The sequence below is a fragment of the Falco punctatus genome, assembly GCF_963210335.1.
Source record: "Falco punctatus genome assembly, chromosome: 15".
NCBI classification, from domain to species: domain Eukaryota; kingdom Metazoa; phylum Chordata; class Aves; order Falconiformes; family Falconidae; genus Falco; species Falco punctatus.
This window is the reverse complement of record NC_137595.1, coordinates 624,990-649,754: the sequence shown is the minus strand read 5'-3', so window position 1 is coordinate 649,754 and position 24,765 is coordinate 624,990. Positions and strand designations below refer to the sequence as shown.

Here is a 24,765-nt window from a genome sequence, read left to right as displayed (position 1 = left end):
TGGACACAGGGCAGCCCATGGCACTGGGGAAGGATGCACTGGGCAAGGGGCAGAGCCCTCCTGCCACCCAGGCAGGTCTTGCCCTGCAAAGCTGGGGACAAGCGCTCCTAAGTGACAAACCAGCCATGCATTAGAGGCCTGTCTCCCAGCCATACCCCACAGCAGGATCCCCCGCCGCTCGGCCAGATCCTGCTCTCAGCATCCCTGGGCTTTGTCCACTGCTGGCACTCTTGGGGCATGGACAGGTGTGCTGCTCCACATATGGGGGCGCCGGGGCAACACGGGGCACCAGTGGCTCCCAATATACAGGGGTGCAGGGGCAGCACAGGGCACCGGTGGCTCCCAAGCTTGTCCCAAGGCACAGAAGCAGCTTGGCATTTCAAAACCCACGACACAGAGCCTATCCCCCAGCCCTGCAGGAGTATCCAAGCCAGCATCTGAGTCTCATAGCAAGTCTGACAGCAGGCACTTTTCTTTGAAATTGTACCTCTTGCAGTCATATCATTTCACAAAGAATTGTGGATTTTGTAAGCAGTGAGTTTATAGTAGTCCTCTTTCCTGAGCAAATGTGACTTTACGGAAGCTTAAAGGGTTTTAAAAATGCTAATCAAGAGGAAGCTGGAATTTGTTACTGTTTATAATCACATTAGCCAGGGGACACATGTTTTTTACAAGCAGCTCCTCAGGAGTACTGCCATGTAAAACAGTGAAGCTCAGTGTGGGGCAACCCTTTCCCTTAGGAATACCACAGAAGACACACACATCTGGATTTCCTCATGCCCTTTAGATGTTGATGTTCCCCTGGGACATTTCCAGTTTCCTCCCATTAAAAGCTGGCCGTGCTGAGCTGTCCTGCTACTCTCACCTGGATCACTGGGATCCTGTCCACATGAGCTCAGTCTCGTTGGTGCTTATTTGAAAGGTCAGGATCTGACTCATGACTCTAGTATGGTGATATTTTTGGCTCCGTTTTAATCATTTTCTCCTGCATGTCTCATGTGCTGCCTGCCAGAAGTTCTTGTCCTCCCAATTATGGTGAAAATAGATTATTAGTAATAGAGTAATTCAGGAACTATGTTGGCGTTATTGATGAATGTGGACTCTAGTCCAACAGTACGAATTCCTTTCATACTCCTTGTTCTGGTAGTGGTACAGGGATAAACGTTGGACCAGGCTTTCCATGTTAGCTGGAGGGTAGAAAGCAAGGGAGATCACTTTCAACTGCTGCTATGAACATTTATCTTAAAATCCTGATGCTTAATGTTAACTTGCCAATACAAAAAGGAAGACAAAACCCCCCACTGCTAAGGTCCTTGGTGTTAACCTGGCATCTCCCTTTCATTTCCGGGGACAGATGCAGCACTTTGTACTCTGCAGAAAACCAGTGCCCTGCTCCTTAAACCCCACAGTCCCATGACATCAGCCACAGGCATTCCAGTCCAGATCACATGAACTCCCAAGTCTTTTTGACATTAACTCGTATTTCCTCAGTCTAGACCCACCGTGCCCAGCTATTTCAGTCCTGAGATCCCAACAGTTTTAAAACTGCATTTCCTCTGCAGCAATTTCATTCCACATTAACACCATGTCTTTTATATCTCATTATTTGGCAAATATTAATTCATACTCAGCCCTCCTGTGAAGTACAGAAATTGCTACCATTAAGCTCATTTTGTGGAAAGGAGAGAGTGGAGAAATCAAGTGATTTGCTGAGGGCATGAGGGAGAATTAGCATTCACATGGGAGTAAGAGCTCAAAGGTCCATCTCTAAAGCATCCCTCTCAGCATCCCGAATGCCAGGCATCCTTTTTTGTGTAGCCAGTACAGAGACCTACATCACACTTTGCTTACATATTCTCTTCTGGTTTAGTCCACAAACTTTTTAATAAACACCAGCGTTGCCCAGGCATTAGAACAACACGGGCAGTCTACCTTCCCTCCTCTTCTATCCAGCAGACCAGCAACAATGTGCCTTCAAAGTTCCTGCATTCAGTGCCCCTTTTCTTCAGCCTGAAGATGATGCCATGCCCCTTCATGGCAAGAACGTGGTCCTTCCATCCCCCGAAGCAGCACTGGACAGCCCGGTCACTGCTGCCACTGCACAGCTCTGCCGTGCCAGTGGGAGCACATGGTACAAACCCCATGCATCACACCAAGGTGAAGAGGTAATGCTGCTCCCTGACACAGTCACAGCTCAGACATGCAAGACAGTCTCTCTGGTTTCCCAGAAGGCAGGGCTTTCTCAGCTGTTTTTTATTTTTGCCGGGTGACACATTTGACACACAGGAGCAGTTAGCTGGTTCCCAGCTGTCACAGGGCTGAGCCGCAGCAAATGTGCCAACAATACTTGACACTGGAACAAAACAAGTGCTCTCCTCAGCAGTCACTGGGCATCCTTTTTTAAGGCTACATGTCCTGGAAACTCATATCTCAGCTGGCAGAAACACGGATTGCCAAAAACTACATCTCAGCTTGGGAAGGTGTCAGGAAAAATATTTTTGAAGTTCTGGATAAGCTCAATCAGTGAATTGTAATTACTATGAAAAACTATTTGTAAAGAAAAACTGTTGCTCACACACAGAGAGGATTATGTACTCCTCAAATGTAGCCAAAAGATAAAGCAGAGCACTCAAAACAGTTTAGGGGACACACTTTTCTGTTAAAAATGCCTCAGATATTTGGGACTTGAGAGAAGGGAAAGTTATCTGTCTGTACACCTAATTTTCCTTTTCTGTTTCTCTCTTGTTTTATTTTGGAGGGGATTATATTTCTTGTCTGATTTTTTCCTGGTCTTTTGGGTATGTGTTAAGCTTTCCAAGAAATGCGTCCATTAAAAAAAAAAAAAAGTCTTTTATAGCCTGAGATATATGACTTTACCACCAAAAAACCCACCCCTCTACCATAACACCCATGTTAGTTGATTGAGTGCTGAAGGCTGAGCACAATTAACAAGACTTCTCCACAAGGCTGCTCATGGGGCCACAAATGTCTGCTCAGCCCCACCAGCTTGCAGCTGGTACATCTCTTCCTACTTAGGTGATCATGGTGAAAAAAAGGAGTTGATTAGTTCTCTAGTCAACTGCAGAGTAACTAGCTTATTATTTATTTTTTTTTTAGAAGATTTTTAACTTCCACACAGATATGAAGTAGAACAGCTTCCCAGAACAAGGCCTGTTTCAAACAGTCTTCCCATGTGGGTGTCTGCTGGAAGCAAGGGTGTTCTCCAAGGAGGGGAGGCATGCTGGCAAAAGCCACCTCCAGCCCCAGAGGCTTTCCCATGGAGGAAGAAGGCTTCCCCATGGAGGAAGAAGGCTTCCCCCTTGCTGGGCAAGTGGTTTAATTGCACAATTTCAGGACAAGCATAGCTCTGAGGATCACTCCAATTCTGCCTGTGGCTGGCATTCCCTGTGAGAGCTTGCCTGACCAAGCCCCTCAGAAGATACAGGTGGGAAGAATCTCTTTTGTGTCCTACCCAAATTACCAGCCTCCTAAGCATATTGCCTCTTTGCAAAATATTGGCTTCTATGGGAAAACAGAGTTATTAGGAGCAACCAGAGGGGCACCTTCAATGGCTAGAGCTTTTTGGGGGATTGCTCCTGCTGCTGCACTATTCCTCAAGATGGATGGTGACACACACAGAAGGGTGTGAGCCAGTTGTGCTCCTGGCCCTTTAAGCCTTGATCTGAAATGTAATACTTCAGGAATACCATAGTTTAAACAATTTTAGTCAATGAGTCAGTTCCGGATTATCAGCCTACAGAGGGAGGGTAGTGACTCTCCCTCATAAATTAGCAACCAACAAGCTCTTCCCTTTGATGAATGTTATTTTAAAGAGTCATCTCACTTTCTAGCTCCAAGTATGCTGCCCATTACTCACTGCAAAGGAACACTGCACCCTCCTCCCCCTGGTGGCTTCATTCCTGGGGTGACTAGTTCAGAATCATCAGAAAAGAAGAAAGAGGGATAAGGAAACAGAAAAGATATAGTCCCACTAGACACATGGGAAAGTACGTGTTGTTATGGGAAAGTTACCTCAAGTGATGGGAAGGACTGGAAAAAGCACACAAGCACACCTGTGAGACTTCTAGACCTAAAAATATTAGAAAACAACTTAACTTGTGCCAGTCTTCAAAGTTTTGCCTGGCTGGGGGAAAAAAAAAAAAAAAAAAAACAACCCAAAAAAACCAAAACAGGTGGGAAAGGTCCTGTGCCAAAACACAAGCAGTTCAGAGCCTGGGCTCAGGAGGGTCTCGTTGCCTCATCTGAAAGTATCTTACCAATTGCCACACACCCTCCAAGTTTTCATGCGAGTTATGCTTGTCTGTATTGACTGTTGCCGTCTCACAAGTATTTAACTCTTCCACTACTTCAGTGAGCTCCTCAGTTTGGCCATGGGTCTGTACCTCTCTCATTCCCAACAAGCTGCGATTTACTGAGAGGCAATACCAGTTAAACAGATCATAACAGCAGCTTCAGCTGCTGAGGAATAAGTTCCTTGCACATAGTTTGGATTTCATATTTCTAGAAACTGAGAGAATCTGTGATTATCCCTGAAGAAAACTCAGTGATACTGGTGAAGAGCCTCTGGCTATGGCTGAGCAGAAAAAAGTCCCAGAAGTATCCGTTCAGTGCATATTTATTCTGTCTTGCAAGGCATCATGGAAGGGTGGTAACTGCAACAGCTGCCAAGATGTGATCCAATCCTCTAAGATCTCAGATCAAATTTATTTGTGGTCTAATTCCAGTAGTTTCTGTGAAAATGGAAAAGGTCAGCCCTTCACATTCAGTATGGGTGAGAGGGATTGTATTTCAAGTGAGCCTTGTATAGTTATATAGACATACATATATACGTATGTGTACACACTCACATTCTCAAGGGCAAAGATGGGGAAAGCTTACTCTCTGACACTGTGGGACAGAAGACTGATGTTGCTTCATACTTGATTCAGATCATGGGGAGGGGCTCACCCCTAGTTTAACTGGGCTTACAAAGCAATGGTCTGGTAGATGCTAGGCGTTTCCAAGAATGACACTATCCAGATGCTCTGCTCTCGGTGTGATGTGGTAGCAGAGGAATGCTGATGGCTTGTAGCTGATTACATGCTCACAGCATCATTTCTATTTATTCCTCACAGGCTCCATGCCACCCTAATGCCACCTTAGCTCAGACAAGCTAAAGCATATGCTTATTTGGAACAGTGTTTGAAACTAACTCTTCCAGGTGAAACCCATCTTTCCAGAAACCCCTTTTTCTGCCTTCCCAGGAGTCTCTACAAACTTCTTGAACCCATTCTTCTCTACTGAGATCCCTTCCTATACTGGAATCTTGTTTGGACATTGGTCATTTGAGGAGCTACACAAGATTTAAGAGAGTCATAGTCAGTGCTGGTCTTGTAGGCTTGCCCATTTGCTCAGAAGTTTGAGGACCCCATGGACAACAGTGGCCCTGGCACCACTTACTGTTCTTCAAACTATTAACTTCTTCAGATTAGAATTTAACCATCAGTAAAACATGCTGACAAGAGAAGGTAAATCTCCACCTGGCTTATCTTCCACCACCGATTATCAGCAGTAAAAAGATTTCTGTTCTAAATTTTACATGGTGGTGAGATACTGCTGCAGCATCTCTCCCTGGAAAGGGCCCAAAGCATGTTCACCAAGGGAATTACTTTAGCATGCCTTGGTCAAAGTGAAGCACATGATGCCTACCAACCCTCACGTCATGAGAAGGTGACTCCTCTTCCCCGATCACAGAGGCCCAGGAAAAGTTTCATAAGGATTTTTAAAGCCCTGATCGGACCTGATTGAAATTTGTTCAACACGCTTTAAAAATCAAGTAATAAGAGGCCATGGGGATCCTCCCATGAGCTTCACCAGACCTAGCACACCACCACCATTAGTTTTACAATTCTTCCTTCCCATTGTTTCTGCATGTTTTTTTTCTGTGGCTTACATTACCAAGTGCTCCCGAAAGGAGATGATCACACTGTTGTCAGGCTCATTAGCAAAGGCATTAAAATCAAGTCTGAATGCTTCAAAATTAATAAAGCCAAGTCATGGTGCGGAAAGCAGGGAAGTGCTTGCCTGGTTGTGCAGGCAGCCCTGAAGGAAGCAATTTTCCAGCTGAAGAGGATTGCTGAGCAGGAACAAGGTCCACCTGAAGCAGAGGGAAGAGTTTCTTTCATCATGGACTTGCTAACTTAGTGAGGAAGCCTTTAAACTAAGATTGATGAGGTCGGTGACATGAGCCTACAGGTGGGTCCAAACCACAGAGACCTGGAAGGAAGCCTAAGTGCAGATAATCAGGCTGAGGACAAGGAGGAAAATAATGGCTCCTTTTTGTTCACCCTCTTTGATGTCTGTGTCCTAGTGAAAGAAATACACAAATAAGTTCTTTGCCAAGAACAGCAGAAAATTCCCATACAAAGAAATAATTCATAAGCAAAAGTGAGTTGTCTGCAATATGAAAATATTCTAAAATAGTATTATTTTTTAAAGTTGCTGTTGGAAAATATTTTTCACCCAGGATTTTTTCAGTTGAAGATTAATAGTGTAGTTTGTATTTTAAGCTAAAAAAATAAATCTGGTTTTCCCATGGCAATTGGCAACTCCTTTTGCTGGCTGAATCTCCTGTGAAACTAGCATGTTTCATAAAATATTTTGGAAGTAGTGTGACCAACAGATGTCATACTGGCTACATGTGCTCTTATCTCTTTCATCTCCTTCCTTAACTCACTGTATCTCAGAATTATCCCAGGGATTTTTGGGAAACTGGCAAAAAGCCTCCAGCAGAAGCCCCTGGGATGCCTCCTTTCGCCCACACAGTGGTTACAGGTGACAATCAGCTCCAGCCCAGCAGGACACAGCCAGGGACACCCTGCTGCCCCGTGCCCCGCTCCCTGCAGCGCCATCCTGGCCCATCCTCATGCACCCAGCAGCCCCTCAGTTCCCAGGCAGCAGGTGAATTAATAACCCAAAGGGGACTCATTAAAGGCTTTCTTTTAAAAACAGTGTCCTGGTGGGCTGGTGTTTTTTTTTTTTTTTTCTGTCGTGACTTCTTTGCCTATCTTAGAATCAAGCAAACAAAAAAATTTTACAGTTAGAATTTTTCTTTACCTAGAAGCAGAAGTTTGTTTTTCCACTTATTTCTAGAAATAGCAGAAACAGTTGCTTGAGAAAACTGTTTTCAGAAGAAAGAGGAAAGCTTTCATGCTTCGGATTTGAAGCAATTTACACTTTCTTTAAAAATAAATGCTAAAGTTTAACACTTTTTAAAATAAAATAAAAAAAAAAAACAAAAACCAATAACGTCTTCACACAGGGAAGAAAACCAGAGCTTTCTGCATTTTAAATGCCAGATTTTCAAGCAGCCGACAGCCCAGGATGAAGCCTGCCAGCTGGACGGTAGCAACAGCCCCAAGCAAGAGGATGATAGCATCGGTGCAAGCTCCTCCAGCCACCTGAAGTATGGCAGAGCTATCGGATGCCCCCCAGGTCAGGGTCGCCCCCCTGCCCCCCAGAGCTGCCCGGAGCCCTGGGCAGGGTACAGCTCTAGGTGTCTGCCGCTGTGTGAGGGCTGGGCAAGCAGCGGTACGGGAGCCCGACACAAACATGATGGGGCTTTACTGGGAAGGGGGAACCTCCTGCTGTGCAGGACCTGGAAAGGCCAAAAAGACACAAGGGGGGATTGTCTCTTCAGCTAGACACAAAGGCAGCATGGTAACAAGGACAAAAAGCTTTTAAATAGACATTTGTTATCATAGGAAAGAACAAGATTATTTAGTTCAGCTAAAAATCTCAGATCACAAAGAAAATTGAATCAACATTTATACACACACACTAATTACCAGGAACATTAGCATTTCATGAGAGCTTCCTAGACTGAAAATACCACAAAATGCATGTTGTTAGGTACCTTGCTTTGGCAACTGCTGCCAGAAAGCTCAGTCAGCTCCAGCAAATTAAAGAAAGGCAAAACTGTAATCACAATGGTGACAGAGCTCACTGCCTAGAACCAAAACAGTGGAAGCTAAAATATAGGTTGAAAATATCTTCCAGGAGACAACAGGTATTCTGGGGCAAGATTTAAGGGTTTTTTTCTGTTCAAAATAGGAACCACAAGTGAAGCAGAGTTTTGTCAGCTTCCAGCCCTAGCAGTAATCCCTGGGGGAAGCCAGCAATTCTCTGCAGAGAGCAAGAAACTAAAGCACACCTCTAATCCTAAGAGGAGGTCCCCCAAATACATCTGAAACCTCTTCTTGGACACGTGGGGGAACGCAAACAGCCCTTGAATTTCTGTACCTGGATTTACACTTCACAGTACCCAGCTCCTTCTAAATCAAGGACGTTTCCCCAAAATACCTTTTGGTATGTATATACCCTTACTATGTATCGTGACAGGACACAGAGGAATCTCACTAAACATCTTAGTATCTATTCTCTTAAGTTTCTTAAGGCAAGCCCATCAGTATCCATCCTACAGGGCAAGAGACCTACTCAGGAAATTGGAGAATAGACAAAAACATGACAAAACTCAACAGAATAAGCCACTTTGTGGCAATGAGCTTACCCTTCTCTGGGAGCTGGATGCGATGGATCCAGCTATCTGACCAGAACAGCAGGAAAAGAGCAGGCTGCTGAGGAACCAGAGCCAAAGGAGCTGTGGGGAGCAAGGTCCTAGAAATCAGCCCTGGGTGATGAGGTGATGAGCTGCAGCTTGCTCAGGGGACGCAACAGCCAACATCTGACAGGGATGGCCTGACACCTGACAACACCTGACAGGGTCATTGTCTTCCATAAACTTTGATTCCTTTTAAAACTCACATTACTTAACAGCATCCACAATCTCTGGTGACACCCCCATCCACTGCCAGCATTTGTAACCTAAATGCGTGTTTATACTGTCCTAATTTTTTAAAGCAATGAGCCCTCTCATCCATTGCATTAGCCATCTCATCCATTGTCATCCATCCTGACAGTAACAGTGCTCTGCTTTCTCCAGGATAGATGCACAGTTAAACCTACTAAATCCCAGGAGGGGTTTCTATACGTTATATGATACAGAATCACAGAATCATGTAGGTTGGAAAAGACCTTTGAGATCATCAGGTCCAACCATTAACCCAGCACTGCCAAGGCCATCATTAAACTGTGTCCCTAAGCACCACATCTGTGTATTTTTTAAATACTTCTAGGAACAGTGATTCCACCACCTCCAAAGAGGAGCCATATAGGGCACTCTCGCCAGCTTCAACTAATACAGAACAAAAATCTTCAGGGGCGACCTCTCACCAGAACTCCACTTAAACTCCTCAGAGTGTAGGAGAGAGGAGAAGAACAATAATTCTGGGATTTGTGTGAATTTGTTCCTTCCTGCAAAGCCCTGGCTTTAGCCTTCAAGCATCTCTCCAAACACAAGGAGTACAGCCTGGGTAAGTGGCTGTGAATGATCTCGTCTGGCTGATATTTTCCTGAATTTATCAACTTCTAACTTCTTTATGACCTTCCTGAGTAAGTACAAACATTGTAAATTATATAATTCTTGAAAGCAGGAGCTGGCAATGTGCGGTAAAGCAGCTGTCAGGAGCATCATTCCAACTTGAGATGATGGTGGGATTCAAAGCATTTTTAATAATGCTTCTGATTTTTATTTCTATCTAAAATAAAAAAAAAAGGAGAAAAACAGAAGAAATACATAATGAGAACGTGTGTTTTGCTTTTACAGTGCACTTTAGTTGAAAGCTTTGTAGCTTTTCAATCAAAATGAAATGATGAAGCCTTTTTCCCACTTGTGTTCATGGAACAAGAAGGAAGCACTCTCCCAAAAGATTAGCAGAAAGGCCTGATTCCACATCTGGAAACTCAAAAAATACACTGGAGGTGCCTAAAATAGGGCACTATGGTGTAGGTGGTAATGCAGCCACCAACTGTGGGTATTCACTGCATGATGTGCTGCGCAGTCAGCACGGCAGGTGTGGGCTGCTGGGCGGCCAGCAGCGAGGCAGTGCCCCGGGCAGGTGGGCTCTGCCCGCTCCCACCGGGCTCACCTGCCATGCCACAGCGCACGTACAGCTCCAGAAAACCCTGCTGTGGCCTGGGCTTAGCTGCCGTGCAAGAGGCTACAGCTGTGAATTCAGCCTCACAGCCACGGAGATGTTTTGTTCCTTTCCTGAAACGGTGGAAGCAAGTGGTGATTTACAGTAATTTATTTATGGTCTGATTCTGCCACCTTTCCGCAGGCACCGGGCCGTGCCTTGCTCCGCACAGGCTGCTGTGCCGAGGCGCTAACGCCCCGGGACGAGCCTCCTTGCTAAACACAGCAGATGATTAAGGCAGAAGAAAGAGGGGAGAGAGAAGTTCATGGCAAGTAATAGCAGTGTTCATCACTTAGAGCATTCACAGAACTCCTGGAAATATTAATTACTCACAGTACCAAAGGTGAGTAGGTGTTAGTGAGGAGCGGGTCTGAGCTCTGCCCTGCTCCTTCAGAAAAGCTTTACCAAAGCACTCGATAGAAAGAGCTGGCTGAATTTTCTGTCTTCAGCTTTCAGATGCTGGAACAGGGATGAGAAATGGAATTTGGATGGATGTGGTAGGGAGGTGAGGAAGCAAGCAAAGTTTTTGCATGGGAGCTGGCACAGCTCCCTGTGTGGTGTGCCCAGCAGCGGCTGGGTCCTGTGCCTCAGTTTCCCTCTCTCTGCTGTGGCCTGTGCAGAGACTTATGGCAGCTCTTGTCTTCAGGTCTTTCCCCCATCCTGCGCTCATACTTTTTTTCTAAAATAAATCTGCACAAGCGGCAGGCTGGCTGTGCCCAGGCAGCCATCCTGCAGCGAGGCAGGAGATGGGCAGAGCAGCCCTGGCTCTTGGAGCAGCCCTCAATGCCCGGTCCCTCTGGAGCAGGCTTTCGGAAGGCAGATGACTGCAGATGGTGACAGCTCTGCCGACCTGGAGAGGGAGGGGAAGTGGCTCGGGGGTTCTGCCAGCACCAACCCAGGGGGCCAGACATGGGCAGCGCTCTCCTGAAAGGCATCTGCCCACCTGCTGCTGCGGACTGGGGCAATGGGAAGAGGCTGCAGGTCCCACAGCCCTCAGCATGGTCTGATTCCCCTCAGCAGCATCCTCAGCTTTTTGCTCAAATTAGAGATGTCAAAAGGCAACAGCCAGCCTTGGCCTCACAACACCGTTGTTTAATTTTCCTCTGCTACCAAGAGAAGCTGCTACCTACGGTCTTCTCTCCACAAAGCACTGTGAAAACAAGCACTACCACCATCATTTCACACGTGGGAAAAGGTCTTCCCCAGGACAACTAGTGCCAGGGAAGAAAAGCTGGAACAAGGCATACAAGCCTCTTTCTCCCACCTTCCCAGGCAGCCACATGCTCTTTCTCTTCATTCTGGTCCTCCCAAATTAGTCCAACTTCTGTATCTCAACATTGTTCATTCACTCCTATGACAAACATGTACATCACTCTACCTTTTTATTCCTCCACAGACTTTTTATAGTTGTCATTTTTAAAATCATTCTTACCAGACTAAGCCAATACCCCTTGTTCTGATACTTTCTTCATAGCACTCTGATCTTAGCATCCTTTCTTCTGTCAGCTGATGGAAAGCAACCTCACATGCATTGCACTTTCCATATAAAAACCACCAAGTTTTGTGATGTTGAGACTAATGTAGAGGACTCAGAAGAGCAGACAAAAGACAGGATGCCCACTCATGAGGAGAAATGGAGAAAAAAGAAGGCTCATTGTTCAAAACAGCCTTCAGAGTGGTGCTGAAACTCTGGAAGATGTGTTAATGACAGGGAAAAATGTCTGTGGCATTCATCTGTTTGTTTTAACTTCCCCAGGGCAAGTGTTTTCCAGTCATGGGCTTTGTGTATATTTAGGTGCAATATTGTTATTAACAAATCATAACCTGGAAAGGAGAGACTTTATGTCAGAGTACAAAAATGGATACCATCAACATTTGGTTCAACTTCCCCGGAAATCTGTGACCTCTCTTGTCTTTTTTGGAAGAGTTCAAAATTTTAAGTTCGGTGTATCAGTGGTATTTGATACACTGCTTTGGCTGACCATTGCGATTTAGCCGTCAAGACCTATTTTTAGTCATATGAATAACGAAGAACTTTTGGAGTGGATCCTGAAATGTCCTGAGGCTCAACAAGGATGTGATAGTGGCGCTCAGCGGAGCCTACTTGCAAGTGCTTTATTTGTTCGTTTGCACAGTGCCTTTTATCCCAGTGTTTGTAGTGAGTCACATTTCCTCTGCCCACCACTTCCTTGTAAAAAGTATGATAATAATGAGGTACTCTTTTGCAGAGTTGGTATTCAGCATAAGTCCAGGAAGTTAAGCTTTTCTATTGATTGTTTTCTATGGTGGTGAGCACAAAAGCCTCTGACAAAGTCCCTCTGCCAGGCAGGCTGGTTAGGATCTGTCAGTGAACTGTTCTGAACACAATTGCTCCGCTTCCTCCGCTGATCTGTGCTCTCACTTCTGGGAACTCAGGACTGACTGCAGTTACCCAGCTGGGTTGCATTTGGACTCAAGGTCAGGCTACCTTATCTTATTTAATGTGCTCTTTTAATGGGTACAGAGCTCCTCAGATGTATATTATGTCTGAGGCCCAACAGATCTCTGCCAAGGCAGAGGGCAAAGCACCAGAATTACAGCACTGGCTGTGATTAGCAGCGAGAAATTTAAACTGAGACACATCCCTCAAAAAGGAAGGTTGGCTGGGTTATCGGGACCTTGGATTTCTTGAGTCACAGGTGAACTTCCAGGGACATGCATGCACTCACACAAATAACCCTTTACTGTATATTGATAATCTCATCTCCTATCGTTGATGACCAAAATGCTCCAAATAGGTGCCCGAGTATGTGTTGTATTTCTCAAGTCTCCGATTGTATTTTGATATGATTTTTCAGATTCTCTGAGAAAACCCTCTTCATTCATACTGCTACAGCAGTGCTGAAAACCAGCAGTGTAACGAGGGTTGTGTGTCTGATAGTCTTCATCCTATTTTCCATTGCCAAAGCAGCTCGAAAATGAATCAAGTTGCTCATCTCAGGTCATGATTTGGAGGACAGGCTTGTTTCCAGCCTGTGACATCCCTTGCTGGCTGCTTCTGCTGTCATACCGGACACCCCAGGGGAAGGCAGCAGCAGGACCACAGCTCCTGGGTGGGGCTAGCACCAGGGGAAGCTCTTGAGCATCTGTGGCAGTAACCCAGTTACTGGCAGTTACAGTTACTGGTGGCTACACCTGCCACCCAGAAGCTGGCAATGGGCTGCCGGGTGGCACGTGTAGCACTCGATGTTTATGTTGACTTCTCCTGCCTCTGCAATGCCGTGTCAGTCATACCCCTGTCTAACCTAAGACAGCAATGCCCCGCTGAACACCCGTCAGTCTCGAGGGGACAATTCCAGCACCACTTGGCGAGTTGCACAGCAGAGCTATTGTGACAGGTTACCTGCATCCGCGCAGCCTGGGGATGAAGCTGGCAGGACCACTGCTGCTTTCAGCCGGCATGCTGGCAGCCCTTCCACCGGCCCTTCCAAGGGGTTCTCAGGGCGGGGGGCATGGGCCGGCAGGCTGCCCTGGGACAGGCACCCGCGGCAAGTGCATGTCTGTGTGCGCATCTTTCCCCTCGCAGAGCATGAGCGAGTGACGGCCAGTGACACATGCTGATGGAAATGCTTCCAGTGCAGCTCATGCAACAACATACCTGCCAGGCCCAAGAGTTCCTCCCACAGATACCAGTGCCCCTTCACCATGTTATTGCAGTCCTTAGAGTCCCCAGCCCCAGGGCAGCGCTGGAGCCAGCTATCAGCCCTGATGACCTCTGGGGGGAGGAAGCAGGTGGAAGCAGGTGCTGGTGGTTGGGTCCTCACCCCCCCATCACTGAGAGCACTTCCAGCTGCTGCAAAGCTGGGGGTGTAAAAGTTATTCCAGGACTTGCCCTTCTGTCTGAAAAGCATCTCTCATCCTCGCCTACAGTTGCAGCGGAGTGCTCCCAGATGCTGCAAGGTGGGGTAGGTGCAGACTGTGAATCCCCCCCATAGCCAGGAGAAGGGCAGCCAGACCCCCCTGATGCTGGGAGCGCGGGACGGCAGAGCCTTGGCCAGCAGGCAGCTACATGCTCACACTGTGAAGACTTCTGAGGTTGAACACTGATTCCCTTTGCTCCTGGAAAAGCAGCAAAAGGCATTTACTACCAAAGACTTGAGCGTGAGCAGGAAGCTACAGGAATAAAAAGAATCTTGGGTGATTTTCATTAACAGTGAGTTCTCAAAGCCACTTAGATCCTCAGAGTGTTTTTTCTCCCCTTTGGACTCTGTGCACTTTAAGCACAAGTATGATTTCATGGAGCAACATTTTTGTTACCTCCTTGTCTCTGATGCTTTTTGCTTTTTCTCAGTGCCACACAGCTCTGACATGCTTGACACAGCAGTGGGTGGGTGCCCAAGAGGGACCCACTCTCATCCCCACACAGTCACTTGCAGCCCGGAGATGCTCCAGGGATTTTTCTCCACCCTAAAAACTAATAGAACATTTGGACTAAATGGAAAAGTTAAAATATAACACAAACATTTTTCTGAAGTAGGGATAACAGGGAAAAAGAAGCAAACAGCTTCCTTCTCTCTAACATGCCACAAGAAAACTTTATTTATGTAGTTCTTTAGTAGGAGGTACAGGAGTATTACTGAGAACATCCTGAAACTCGCTGTCATTCTGTTTAGCGATGCCGGCTGTTGTGCTTCTCGGTGGCTCTAACTTAGAACCAGTCATCAATTATTAGTATCTCAGCTCTGGGTTTCATGGAACCTCTTATGTAGATGGGTCCTGCTATATTTTCATGCTTATTTAAGACAAAAATTCCTTTGGGAAATAAGGTGCCAAGTGAGCTTTGAATCAGAAAGGCAAAGCCTACAGAAATTACTTCCACGCCACTGCATTTGCACTCCTGCATTTGCACTACATCAGCTCCTTCTAAAACAGTTTTGCATCAAGGTCATGCAGAAAGGGAGAGGTCCTTCCTCTGCCTGAGCCACCCTCTAGTGCAAACAGCTGGACAAAATGCTGTGGCTGTGATGCTGGGTGGAACTCAGCCTCATCATTTGGTGTCCGTATTAACACCACTGTATTCAGTGACAAAGTATTTACATACATCAGACCCCCCTCAAGAAGGGAGTCCTGTGACCCTCCTGGAACTGCATGAGGCTGCTCAAAGCTGGTTAAATGATTTGCAGCTTTGAGTTCATTGTTCTGCTTGCGACGTTGCTTTAAAAGGAGAGAGATAAGAAACAGCTTTTCACACATGACAACAATATATTATTTTCTTTTGGTATAGTTGCTTAATTTTAACACTTTAACACTGAAGGGTTATTTTAATGTAGATGTAGCGTGCTTTGTATTTGGCATATTGCTTTTTTCAGTAGGTTGTGGAGCTGGAAATTGATGTGGCAACTTCAGTAACTGGGTTACCTGTCTGAAACTTTGCTATCATACTTCCAGCTTTGCTCTGAGACCAGGTCTTGCATGACCACACTGTGTGTGTTGTTACCAAGCAGTTCCTTTCAAACAAGCATGATTTCATTAACCAGTTTCAAAGAAGTGTGACAGAGGTGGAGCAGCCTCAGCAGTGGGCATGTCCTGCCCTGTTTGCTTGGTGGCAGGTGAGGGGGAGAGCGAGGTCCCCAGCATGGGGAAGGGGACCCATGAGATGGCTGAAGATCCTGGCAGGAGCACTTGGGAGGAATGCGTGAGAAATCAGGATGTGCTTCTGTTCATGGAAGTGTTTACTGGAGAATAAGAATTAAATTCCAGTTAGATGTGCCATGCTCCTGTCTGGACTGAGGCACCCAGGCGAAGAGAAGTGCTGCTGAGACCAACTATTTACTGCATGGAGCTGCAATGAAATGCATGGGAGTGAAACAGCATTTATAGCCGGCACATGTCCATGGCTGACTCCTCATCTGCATAATCACAGCTCTGCCTTTTACAAAGGGCTTTTCATGCTGAAAGATGTCAAAACACATGCAGACCTGTTTTGGTCATGGTTTTGAGACTGTCGGAGGAGCAGTCTATGCCTACTTGTTAACCCCCTTGTAAGAGGGAATATCCCCCTTTCAAAAGTTGAAAGTTACGCAAAACCCACAGCAAAGAGAAGGTCCTAAACAAGATATTTTATTTGGCTGTTATCACCCCCCCCAAAATTGTTGGTGAATCAAAGGCTGTTGTATTACAAACATATGGAAATTTTAATAGAGCTCATATTAAAACAAGAGCATCCAGTGGCAGGTAGCATATAATGACTGTGAAATTTGCCAGATGTTTATAGAAATGTAAGCTTTTGACAATCACCTTGAGGAAATAATTTTTTTTTAAGTCAGCTCAACAATGCCAGACTGCAGACTCTTACTGAAGAAAGCGCTGCTTGTGTAAGGATTAGCACAGGATGTGCAGTTAGGAAACGAATTTGGATTTCCATCTGGGAGCAAATTGTCCCTTAGAGAAACCTTGCCAGACGCAGGAGATCTCTGCACGCCCGCTGCTGTCACACAGGCAGGTCCTGCATTTGACCTTGCTGCACGCTGGGCATCCCTCTGTACAAAGGCCGAAGGAACCCAGACCCAGCTTGCTGTCCTGCTAAACAGATGAGTAGCAAGAACAGGCTCTGTTAATTTTATTTCAGAGTAATGAGTTTAGCAGTTCTCTGGGAGTGCATTGGGATGTACATGCAAACTGCATTATTTAGGTTTCCTGATGTAAAAAGAACATCTGAATGAGAAGCTGTTTCATTGTTTCATTGAATTACTCACCTTAACAATGTTGTATTTGAGTTTGTGGTTTGTTTGTTTTTCTTAACAAAAGACATCTTGTTTATAGAAACTCTCCAGACACTTAAATTATGGAAATGCCATTTGCAGTGGTATGAATTCCAAGTTTTCCAGACAGTAACAAGCCCAGGGTAGTAGTAGTATCAGGTTAATGCAGATATTTACTTGTAACATAGAATGAAAGACTCGGATGCCTGCCTCCACTGTGCCAGCTCCATTCGCATCTCTGCTTACTCCTCTTTTTTACTGTAAACAAAAAAAGATTCACAAGGTAAAGCACACGTGTTAAACACATTTCTTGTAGGTGAATCAGAGGCTTGGGTGCTTGTTCTCTGAAGAGATTTCTCTAATTCAGTTTCCTCCCCTAAGCGCATCCTTCTGCAGAGTGATTCCTGCAAACACATGGCTGAGGCGGCCGATCGCTGTTTGTAAGAGGGGAGCGTTTACTTGAGGCATTGGCTTTGGAAATGCAGGTGTGTTTTGCAGTATCTGAAGGCACATGAGCTCTCTGTTCCTTGCCTGGTGTGCTTCTGTCCTCTCTCCTTCCCCCAACTACCTTAGAAAGAAACAAGATTCCTGTTTCTCTTACTCTTTCCTCAGCTTCACAGTTTTTTTCAGATGCAAATACTTTTTCTGGTCACAATATCTTTGTACCTATAAAAGCATCTTGATACCCAGATTTGAATAGTCTTTCACTCAGGTTTGCAACTGTAGCAAACTACCAGTGGAAATGCCAAACTGTAGAAGTGTAGCGAGTATTATTTTGCATAGGAAGGATGAAACTTATTTTCCTTTCACTGTCTTTTGAGGCTAAAACCTTTTCAATTACAAAGGCTGAGCCAGTGCTGAATGGACACAAAGAAATAGATTATTCTTTTCAAGGAAGAGAAAGATGTGACTTTGGTGAATTTTCACAGCCATTGGTTTGAAGCTGGCCACATGCTCCTGCTTGATATTTCTCCCTGCTGATCAAAATCCAGCTCTGAAATGCTGGGGCTGCTCCCACCGTGACCCATCAGACAGCAGCTGCCTGCACCCGCTGTGCAGGCACCGCACGCCGAAGCACCCACGTGCCGAGGAATCTCGGCTATTTCCTTACGTACCCGGAGCCGCTTCTGGGAACAGGACAAACCTGCTGAAAGCCTTCCATCACCCCTCAGAGCAGCAGGAATGCAAGTATCAGTATTTGAGGCAATTGCTGTGGCGCTTTATCAGATGCTCAGTTTTACTGAGCAGGAGAGTGCGTAGGGGTTTACGGACAGAACTCTTATCTAGTGCCATCTTTTCCTGTCTGCCACCTTTTGGTTTTAAAACTGCAGATCCATCCCGCAGACGCTGAGCTGCGGTGCAGGTTCCACTCAGGCAGAGCAGGGTGCCCGGTCCAGCAGCTGCCAAGCAGCTGGCGCTGCTGCCTGGTGGCTTTGCTCCGGGACCGCAGGCAAGACGGGCTGACCCACCGGGGTGGGCAGCTGCTCCGACAATGAACCCACGGAGGACACAGGTCTTGAGGACTGGTAAAAATTAAAATATTACTGAAACTGAATTTAGACTTGAAAGAAATGTTGATTAACAATGTTAAAACATAGCAATATACGGTTTTCTTAGGAAATAGAATGATGCGACACATCCTTGAGGGAAAGCCTAGTGATGATAAGGAAACCCTCCGTGTATTGGCAGAACAGGCACCTCCTGGCCAGCAACCCTCAACACACCCCAGCAAGGCGATTCAGACTTCACCATCTCTGAGTTCTTGCATACAGTTTTTATTCTTAACCACAAAGTTTTTCATGGAATAGGTAGAGCGCCATATTTGAGTAGCATATTTGTGTGGATGTGTGAGCCCTGACATGAGCCTGCGACCCGCCCACCCTCACAGACAGAGTGAGACCCCCGGTTTGCTTGCCCACAGTGAGGCAGCGCTCCCAGTGCTAGAGAAACTGGTGGCAGCCCAGTTCCCAGCCCTGTCCTGCCAGCTGACCGCCCCGGATTTGGAAGGGGAGGGAGGGAGGCTGGTCTCCCATGTCCATCAGCCCCTGAGTGCCTCCTCCGGATGGACCCAACAGGCTGTTGTCACCCAGCCCGGGGGGCTGCCCTGAAGTCAGCCAGCCCAATTCGCTGGCACCAGTGGACATGACTGTCATGCTATTAAGACTGGTGTCTCCACTGGTACAAGCTCCATAAAATGATGTTGACTGTTAGCATTTGACTTCCAGTTTAGTATCTTGTATGTAGATAACAGAAATACATCAAAAAAGAAAGTAGAAATGGTACAAAGTACAAAACTGAAAAATTCTTCTGGAACCATCTCTGTCTAGTGGGTGGCTGGTGGTGTTTGGCATTAGTCCTTAGCAAACTGACAGGCAGTACGTTTTAAGAAAAGGCTGGTTCCCCAGCTAGCTAGTGCTTGAGAATAAGCTCACTAGGGCAATTTCTTTCTTGCCCACAGATCGCAGTATAAGTGGTGGTTTACAGTGACTACTAGTAATCCTTACAGAACAAAACAAGCCACTGAAAGAAGAACTCCTGTAAAAATGGAGTGAGGTTTTGCTGTCTTGCTTGTAAGCTGTCCTGCTGTTGTGATTTTTGAGCCATTTCCCCTCCAGCAGCAGCCTGGACATCCGCTGTGCTGCACAGCACGTGCCTGGGTGCAGGGAGTGGGCGCGCAGAGCTGCAGTGCTCCTGTGGCCGCAGGGCAAGTGGCTGAGGTATCACGGGTATAAATTTGAGAATGGCTATAAATGTTAATTCATTTCAAACAGGTGAAAAATAAATAAGAAGGAATCAATACAGTGTTTGTCTATGCATAAACAGCCATCATCAGCCTTTAAAACAATACACATCAGCTGGCCTGTGTGTACAATCGGCATAGGTTCCCCTTACTTGCTTAGGCTATGAAAGGCTCTGTGTGCTGTTAAAGAATTCTCTTTATTTTTGCTGACTGTTCTGATGAAAAATTCACTTTGCACCCCTCCTTCTGGAGCCCATGTGGGGGCAGTTCATCCCTGGAGATTTTTGAAAACCTGACTGGATGAGATCCTGAACAACTCAACTGAACATTAAGGGTAGCTTGCTTTGGGCAGAGGGTTGGGCTAGATGGTCTCCAGTAGTCCCTTCCAACTCCATTTTTCCCATGGTTCTGCAATTAGAACACAATGCTGCTTGGCCATCAGATGGAGGGCTTAACTTTCTGCCACAATTGGCTGAACGCTGGATATGTCTGCCTTTGCAGAGTTCCTCTGGGAGGGTGCCCTTGCCTTCTGGCAGGTGCTGCCTCTTTTATAATGGCAGTTCTCAACCCAGGCATGCCTGAAGGGTGGGGAGATGGACCGCAGAGGATGGCTCTGGGCTGCACTCCTGCGCCGGCACACATAGAGCAAGGACTTCAGCTCAGACCTGAAGCTCTCATTCAGCCAGCAGTAAATGAAGGGGTTGTAGCAAGTGCTGCTCATGGCAAACCAGTGAAAAGCAAAGTACAGAGCGTTGCTGCTGTGGATGGCCCTACAGGAGATCAACACCACGTAGCAGTTCAGGGGGAACCAGCATACTGCAAACACAACCACCACCACCATCAGCATCTTCAGTGTCATTTTCTTTTTCCGTTGATGGGCATAGTATTGCTCCATGGTGAGGTCCCCAATGGCATTTCTCAGCCAGAGCTTCTTGGCGACCATGGTATATGTGATGGAGATCACAAGTAAGGGCAGGATGTACAACAGAACAAAAGTAGTCAAGTCCAAATACTTCCAGAAAAGATCAGCAGGAGGAGGGAAGCTGGGGAGGCAGACCATTCGTATTGTTCTGTTTCTGAAAATCAAAGACGGAAAGAACTGTCAGTTACACTACCAGATGCACACAACATCTGGAGGACAAACACTGCAGATGTTCCTACAAATTTCAGTAAAGGCACAGATAGCAGAACTCACTCAGTATTGTGGGCAAGTGCCACTTTCAATGGAAAATTTTGCTTTAGGTTTGACCTTTGGCCCCAGTGAAGATCCTCAGGAAAAGAAAGTAATGATCCATATAGACATCCATGTCCTCTAATGACAAAGAACACCTCTCTTCTGTGCCTGCCTCAGACTACAGGGCTGAAGCTCTGAGCCAAAATCAACTAGAAAACAAGCCTGAAAGCGATTCCATTGATTTTCATTGTCCTTTTGTGAGAAACACACTGCCTGCTCACAGGGAAGGAGGGCTCCCCTGCTTTCCCGTACTTTCTTTTTTAGTAACACAGGTGGAGAGATGTGTGCCTTAGAATCTGTGGGGTTTTGGTTAAGCTGCGTATGTCATAGTAAATAAAAAAAGCACCATGTAAACATCTTACCCAATATAAAATCTTGTCAAAGTCTGATAAATGGCATGAGGCAGTGAGAAGCAGACGGCCATAACCCAGATGATAATGATGCAAATCCCTCCTTTCACTATGGACATGCGTGGCTTGAGAGGGTGCATGATAACCTGCAGAGAACAACCAGTCCTGAGGATTTACAATGTCTTAAATGACAAAACCAAGCTGCAAGCTTTAGGAAAAGAAGAATGTATCTGTGCTTTATCCATGTCCAGGAGCAGGCATTTCACACTGATCACTGAGTAAGCATCAAATTGTGTGTGCGCTTTCCAGGACAGCGTGGGATGCTCAGCGTGGACACCAAGTTTGGCACAAGCTGAAGGCCAAGAGGCATTCTGGCTTGCACTATAGGGAGTGCAAAAAGTCTCCTAATTACTACAAACAAGGTCTCCAATAGAGATGGCAGCCACAGGGCTCACAACGTTCGGCATTTGGTGGAGTTGCAAGACAGAGTGATGCTCGAGAACCAGAGCTGGATGTAATCCTTGGCGAGCGCAGTGCTAACCAACTTGGAGGCTGGTCTGATACTCACAGTTTACCCTGTGCAGTACTGGCTATGACATGGTGTACTCCTTGTTTGCTGCTGCGCAGGGCTACTTTATCTGACAATGTCTTGGACACTCTCTGAGCCTCACATTGTGGTTTGAAGCAGCTCTGCGGCCCTCCGGTATGAAAAGGCAGAAAGGAGAGACTCATCTTACAGCACTTAAGAGTCTACGGGCTGGAAAATGCAAAGAGTTGTGCGAGTATGAAGCAGTACTGCTGGCCTCATGCCCTGAGCAGTGTCACCCATCAGTTTGAGTTCAGAGATCATCATGATGGTTAGATATCTGTTGAGTGACAGGAACTATGGGTGATTATATTAGGCAATGAAACAATAATTAAAAATAGACCTATCATGTCATCCAAGTGATCTCTTGGCTGATGAAGTCTTTGGTATTTTATGCATGTCTTTTCTAGTCTCATTATAACTATCTACTTAATCAAGCTTCTACAACTCCCCTGGAGCATCTGTCTGCTCTGGTACCTTTCAGGACTAGCAATATTTTTAGAGCAAGTGTTGATTTCTCTTTTCTCAGTGGCTTCTCCTTACTTCTGCTCTTATCTCTTTGGGCCATACAAGCTCATTCCAGTTCTGAGGAACCTTCTTCACTGAATTTAAAGGCAGATACTGTGTTTGCCCTTAATTAAACAAACACTTCTTGATACCTAGCCATGCTTTGCAATCAATGCAGAATCTACTGATTAAAACGAATCATTATCAAAATGCTTTGCTTTCAGGAGCTACAGTGTTGCACACAGCATGGGCAGGCTACCAAACCTCTTGTGGTAAACCAGACAGAAACGGATGATCTGTCCTCTGACTGTCACTGTAAGTTTCTGACACCAGATTGAGCACATCCCAGCCCATCAGAGTGGAATCTGTCATTGTTCTGAACTCTAGCCATGTCATCTATCATGTGAAACTGCTTTTCTGTAACAACTGTTTCAGTGACTCCAGCACTGCCAGAAAAATAGTCTGCCTGAGAGCGCACCTTGCAGGATCGGCTCCTCCAGTGCACAGCATTTACCCGCTTAAGCAAAAATTACGAACTGCATTACACTTTAAGGAAATCCTTCGGCTGGCTCTCATTGCTTGACCTGTAAGGCTTTCCTGGTTGGTATGTGCCAAAAAGTATCAGGGCAGGGGGATGGAGAGGAGAATTTCTCACCTGAACTGAATGTGCTAACACAGTTCTCACTGCTTCCAGTCCTAGGCATCACAAAGAGATGGAACAAGCCTAAAAACTGTACAACTCTTTCTAAATACATGCTGTAGGAATGCATTGGCTTGTTGGTGTTTGAACATCAGAATATATTCCTGCCATGCTTTCAGGGTTGTGCTCCATGGAGTGCCTGAGGTCGGCACGGGCCCCGGGAGACCTTATAGCTCAGCGCCCCGTGCAAAGCAGGGTCAGCCAGAGCAGGCTGCCCAGGGCTGCTTCTGCTTGGTTTTGGGGATTCTCCAAGGATGCAGACTGCACAACCTCCCTGGGCAGCCTGATCCTGTGTCTGATCACCCTCGCTGTATAAAACCACAGTTTTTTTGTATACCACTATGAAAGCTAGAGTCCCTTGATTCCCAAAACAATGCAGGTTGCCAGGTACTGGGATAGAAAGGTGAAAAAAATATGTATTTACTGCCTTGTTTTCTAGCCAACACAGGGGTGATGTTATCACTTACCTGATGCCGATCCAGGGCTATGGCAGCAAGGGTCAGCACAGACACATGAACTGAGCAGTACTGAACAAAGCGGCTGATGTGACACATCAGCTTCCCAAAAACCCAGGTACTGCTTACAAACCGCACCTGAAGAACAGACAAAATTGGATTAGAAAGTCTGTGATATCTGAAGAGTAGCAAATAGGCTTCCCAGGAGTATGGTAAGGAAGAAATGCTTTAATATAGTTTCCATATGCTTTGCATTATACTCAGTTTTTCTGGAGAAACAGTGACTATGCATGAGGCTGTGAAACAGGTGAGATTTACTGTACTGTGCAAACAAACCCGCTTGAGTAGTGCTTGTGTATGTGTGTTTAACATGCACGTGTACATATAATGTGGCCCTATTGGAAAATGTAAAGAAATCAAGAAAGCCCCTTGATAAGGCTCTGCAGGGAAAACCAGCAGCTTGCCTCCTTAAAAACAGTTGCACGTTTGAATTTGTGGACGCTGGAAGTTGCATGGGTTCAAAACTCAGTGAGGGAAATTCATAGAAGAAAAAATCATTGAGGGCACTGAAGTAGCGAGATAACACCTTAGAGGTGGGGACGGCCTGTCTGTGGAGCATCCCTGCCTGCCCCTGCCTGTACAATTCCTGGGGTCTGCAGGGACCGTCTCCATGCGGGCGTGAATCCAGGAGCTGGTGGGGGTGGGGGTGAGTGTTGGAGCCCCGGCATTCCATATGAGTGCCCAGGGAGGTGTTACTTATTGTGGCTTTTCTGCAGAGGACATTCTTCCAAGTAATCTTTGTCTCACTCACTTGTCATTCCTGACTATGCAATATTTATTCCAAATTAATGTAAATCATTATGGAAGCAGATTAACCTAACTTGAAATAAAGCACATCTATTACGAAAGATCTGTCCACACAGAAAACTAGTGAAGACTAGCTAATCTGTTTTCAATCCATCTATATTAATTTCCCTATAGAGACAACTCTAGTAGTAACGACTCTGTCACTGGATGCGTAGCACTGTGCTGTTTCTTTGAAGCTGATGTAGAGCTGTTTCCTAGGAGAGATTACAGTTATTTAATCACTTGTGCCTAATGTGTGACTATTGTTGTGCAAACACACCAGAGGGCACTCTCCTTTCCCTGAACGGATCCCGGTATGCAAACGCCGTCAGAGGAGGGCAGAGGAATCACACCAAAGCAGCAGAATCAATTTAAGAAAAGGTGAATTCGAACTGACAGTTCAGCAACTGCTTTTAGAAGGCAGAAGAACACTACAGACAGCTCTGGGCAAGGACTGAAGCAGGAGTATTTAGGATCTTTTGGACCAGAGGTCTGTCAGCTTCTGCTATACGG

The 24,765-nt window shown here is 46.0% G+C and overlaps 1 protein-coding gene across 2 annotated transcripts in view; it reads right to left on the bottom strand.

The window, feature by feature from the left end:
- The window catches only part of LOC308054066 (G-protein coupled receptor 83-like), a 61,164-nt gene that overhangs the window by 8,944 nt on the left and 27,455 nt on the right, over positions 1-24,765 (bottom strand). For both annotated transcript variants that reach the window (XM_080366271.1, XM_080366270.1), the window contains exons 2-4: positions 23,419-23,544; positions 21,171-21,304; positions 11,527-20,650 (exon numbers count right to left, since the gene is read on the bottom strand). In XM_080366271.1, coding sequence (XP_080222397.1) covers positions 20,026-20,650; positions 21,171-21,304; positions 23,419-23,544 — 885 coding nt within the window. In that variant the 3' untranslated portion in view covers positions 11,527-20,025. The remainder of the gene's footprint in view (positions 1-11,526; positions 20,651-21,170; positions 21,305-23,418; positions 23,545-24,765) is intronic.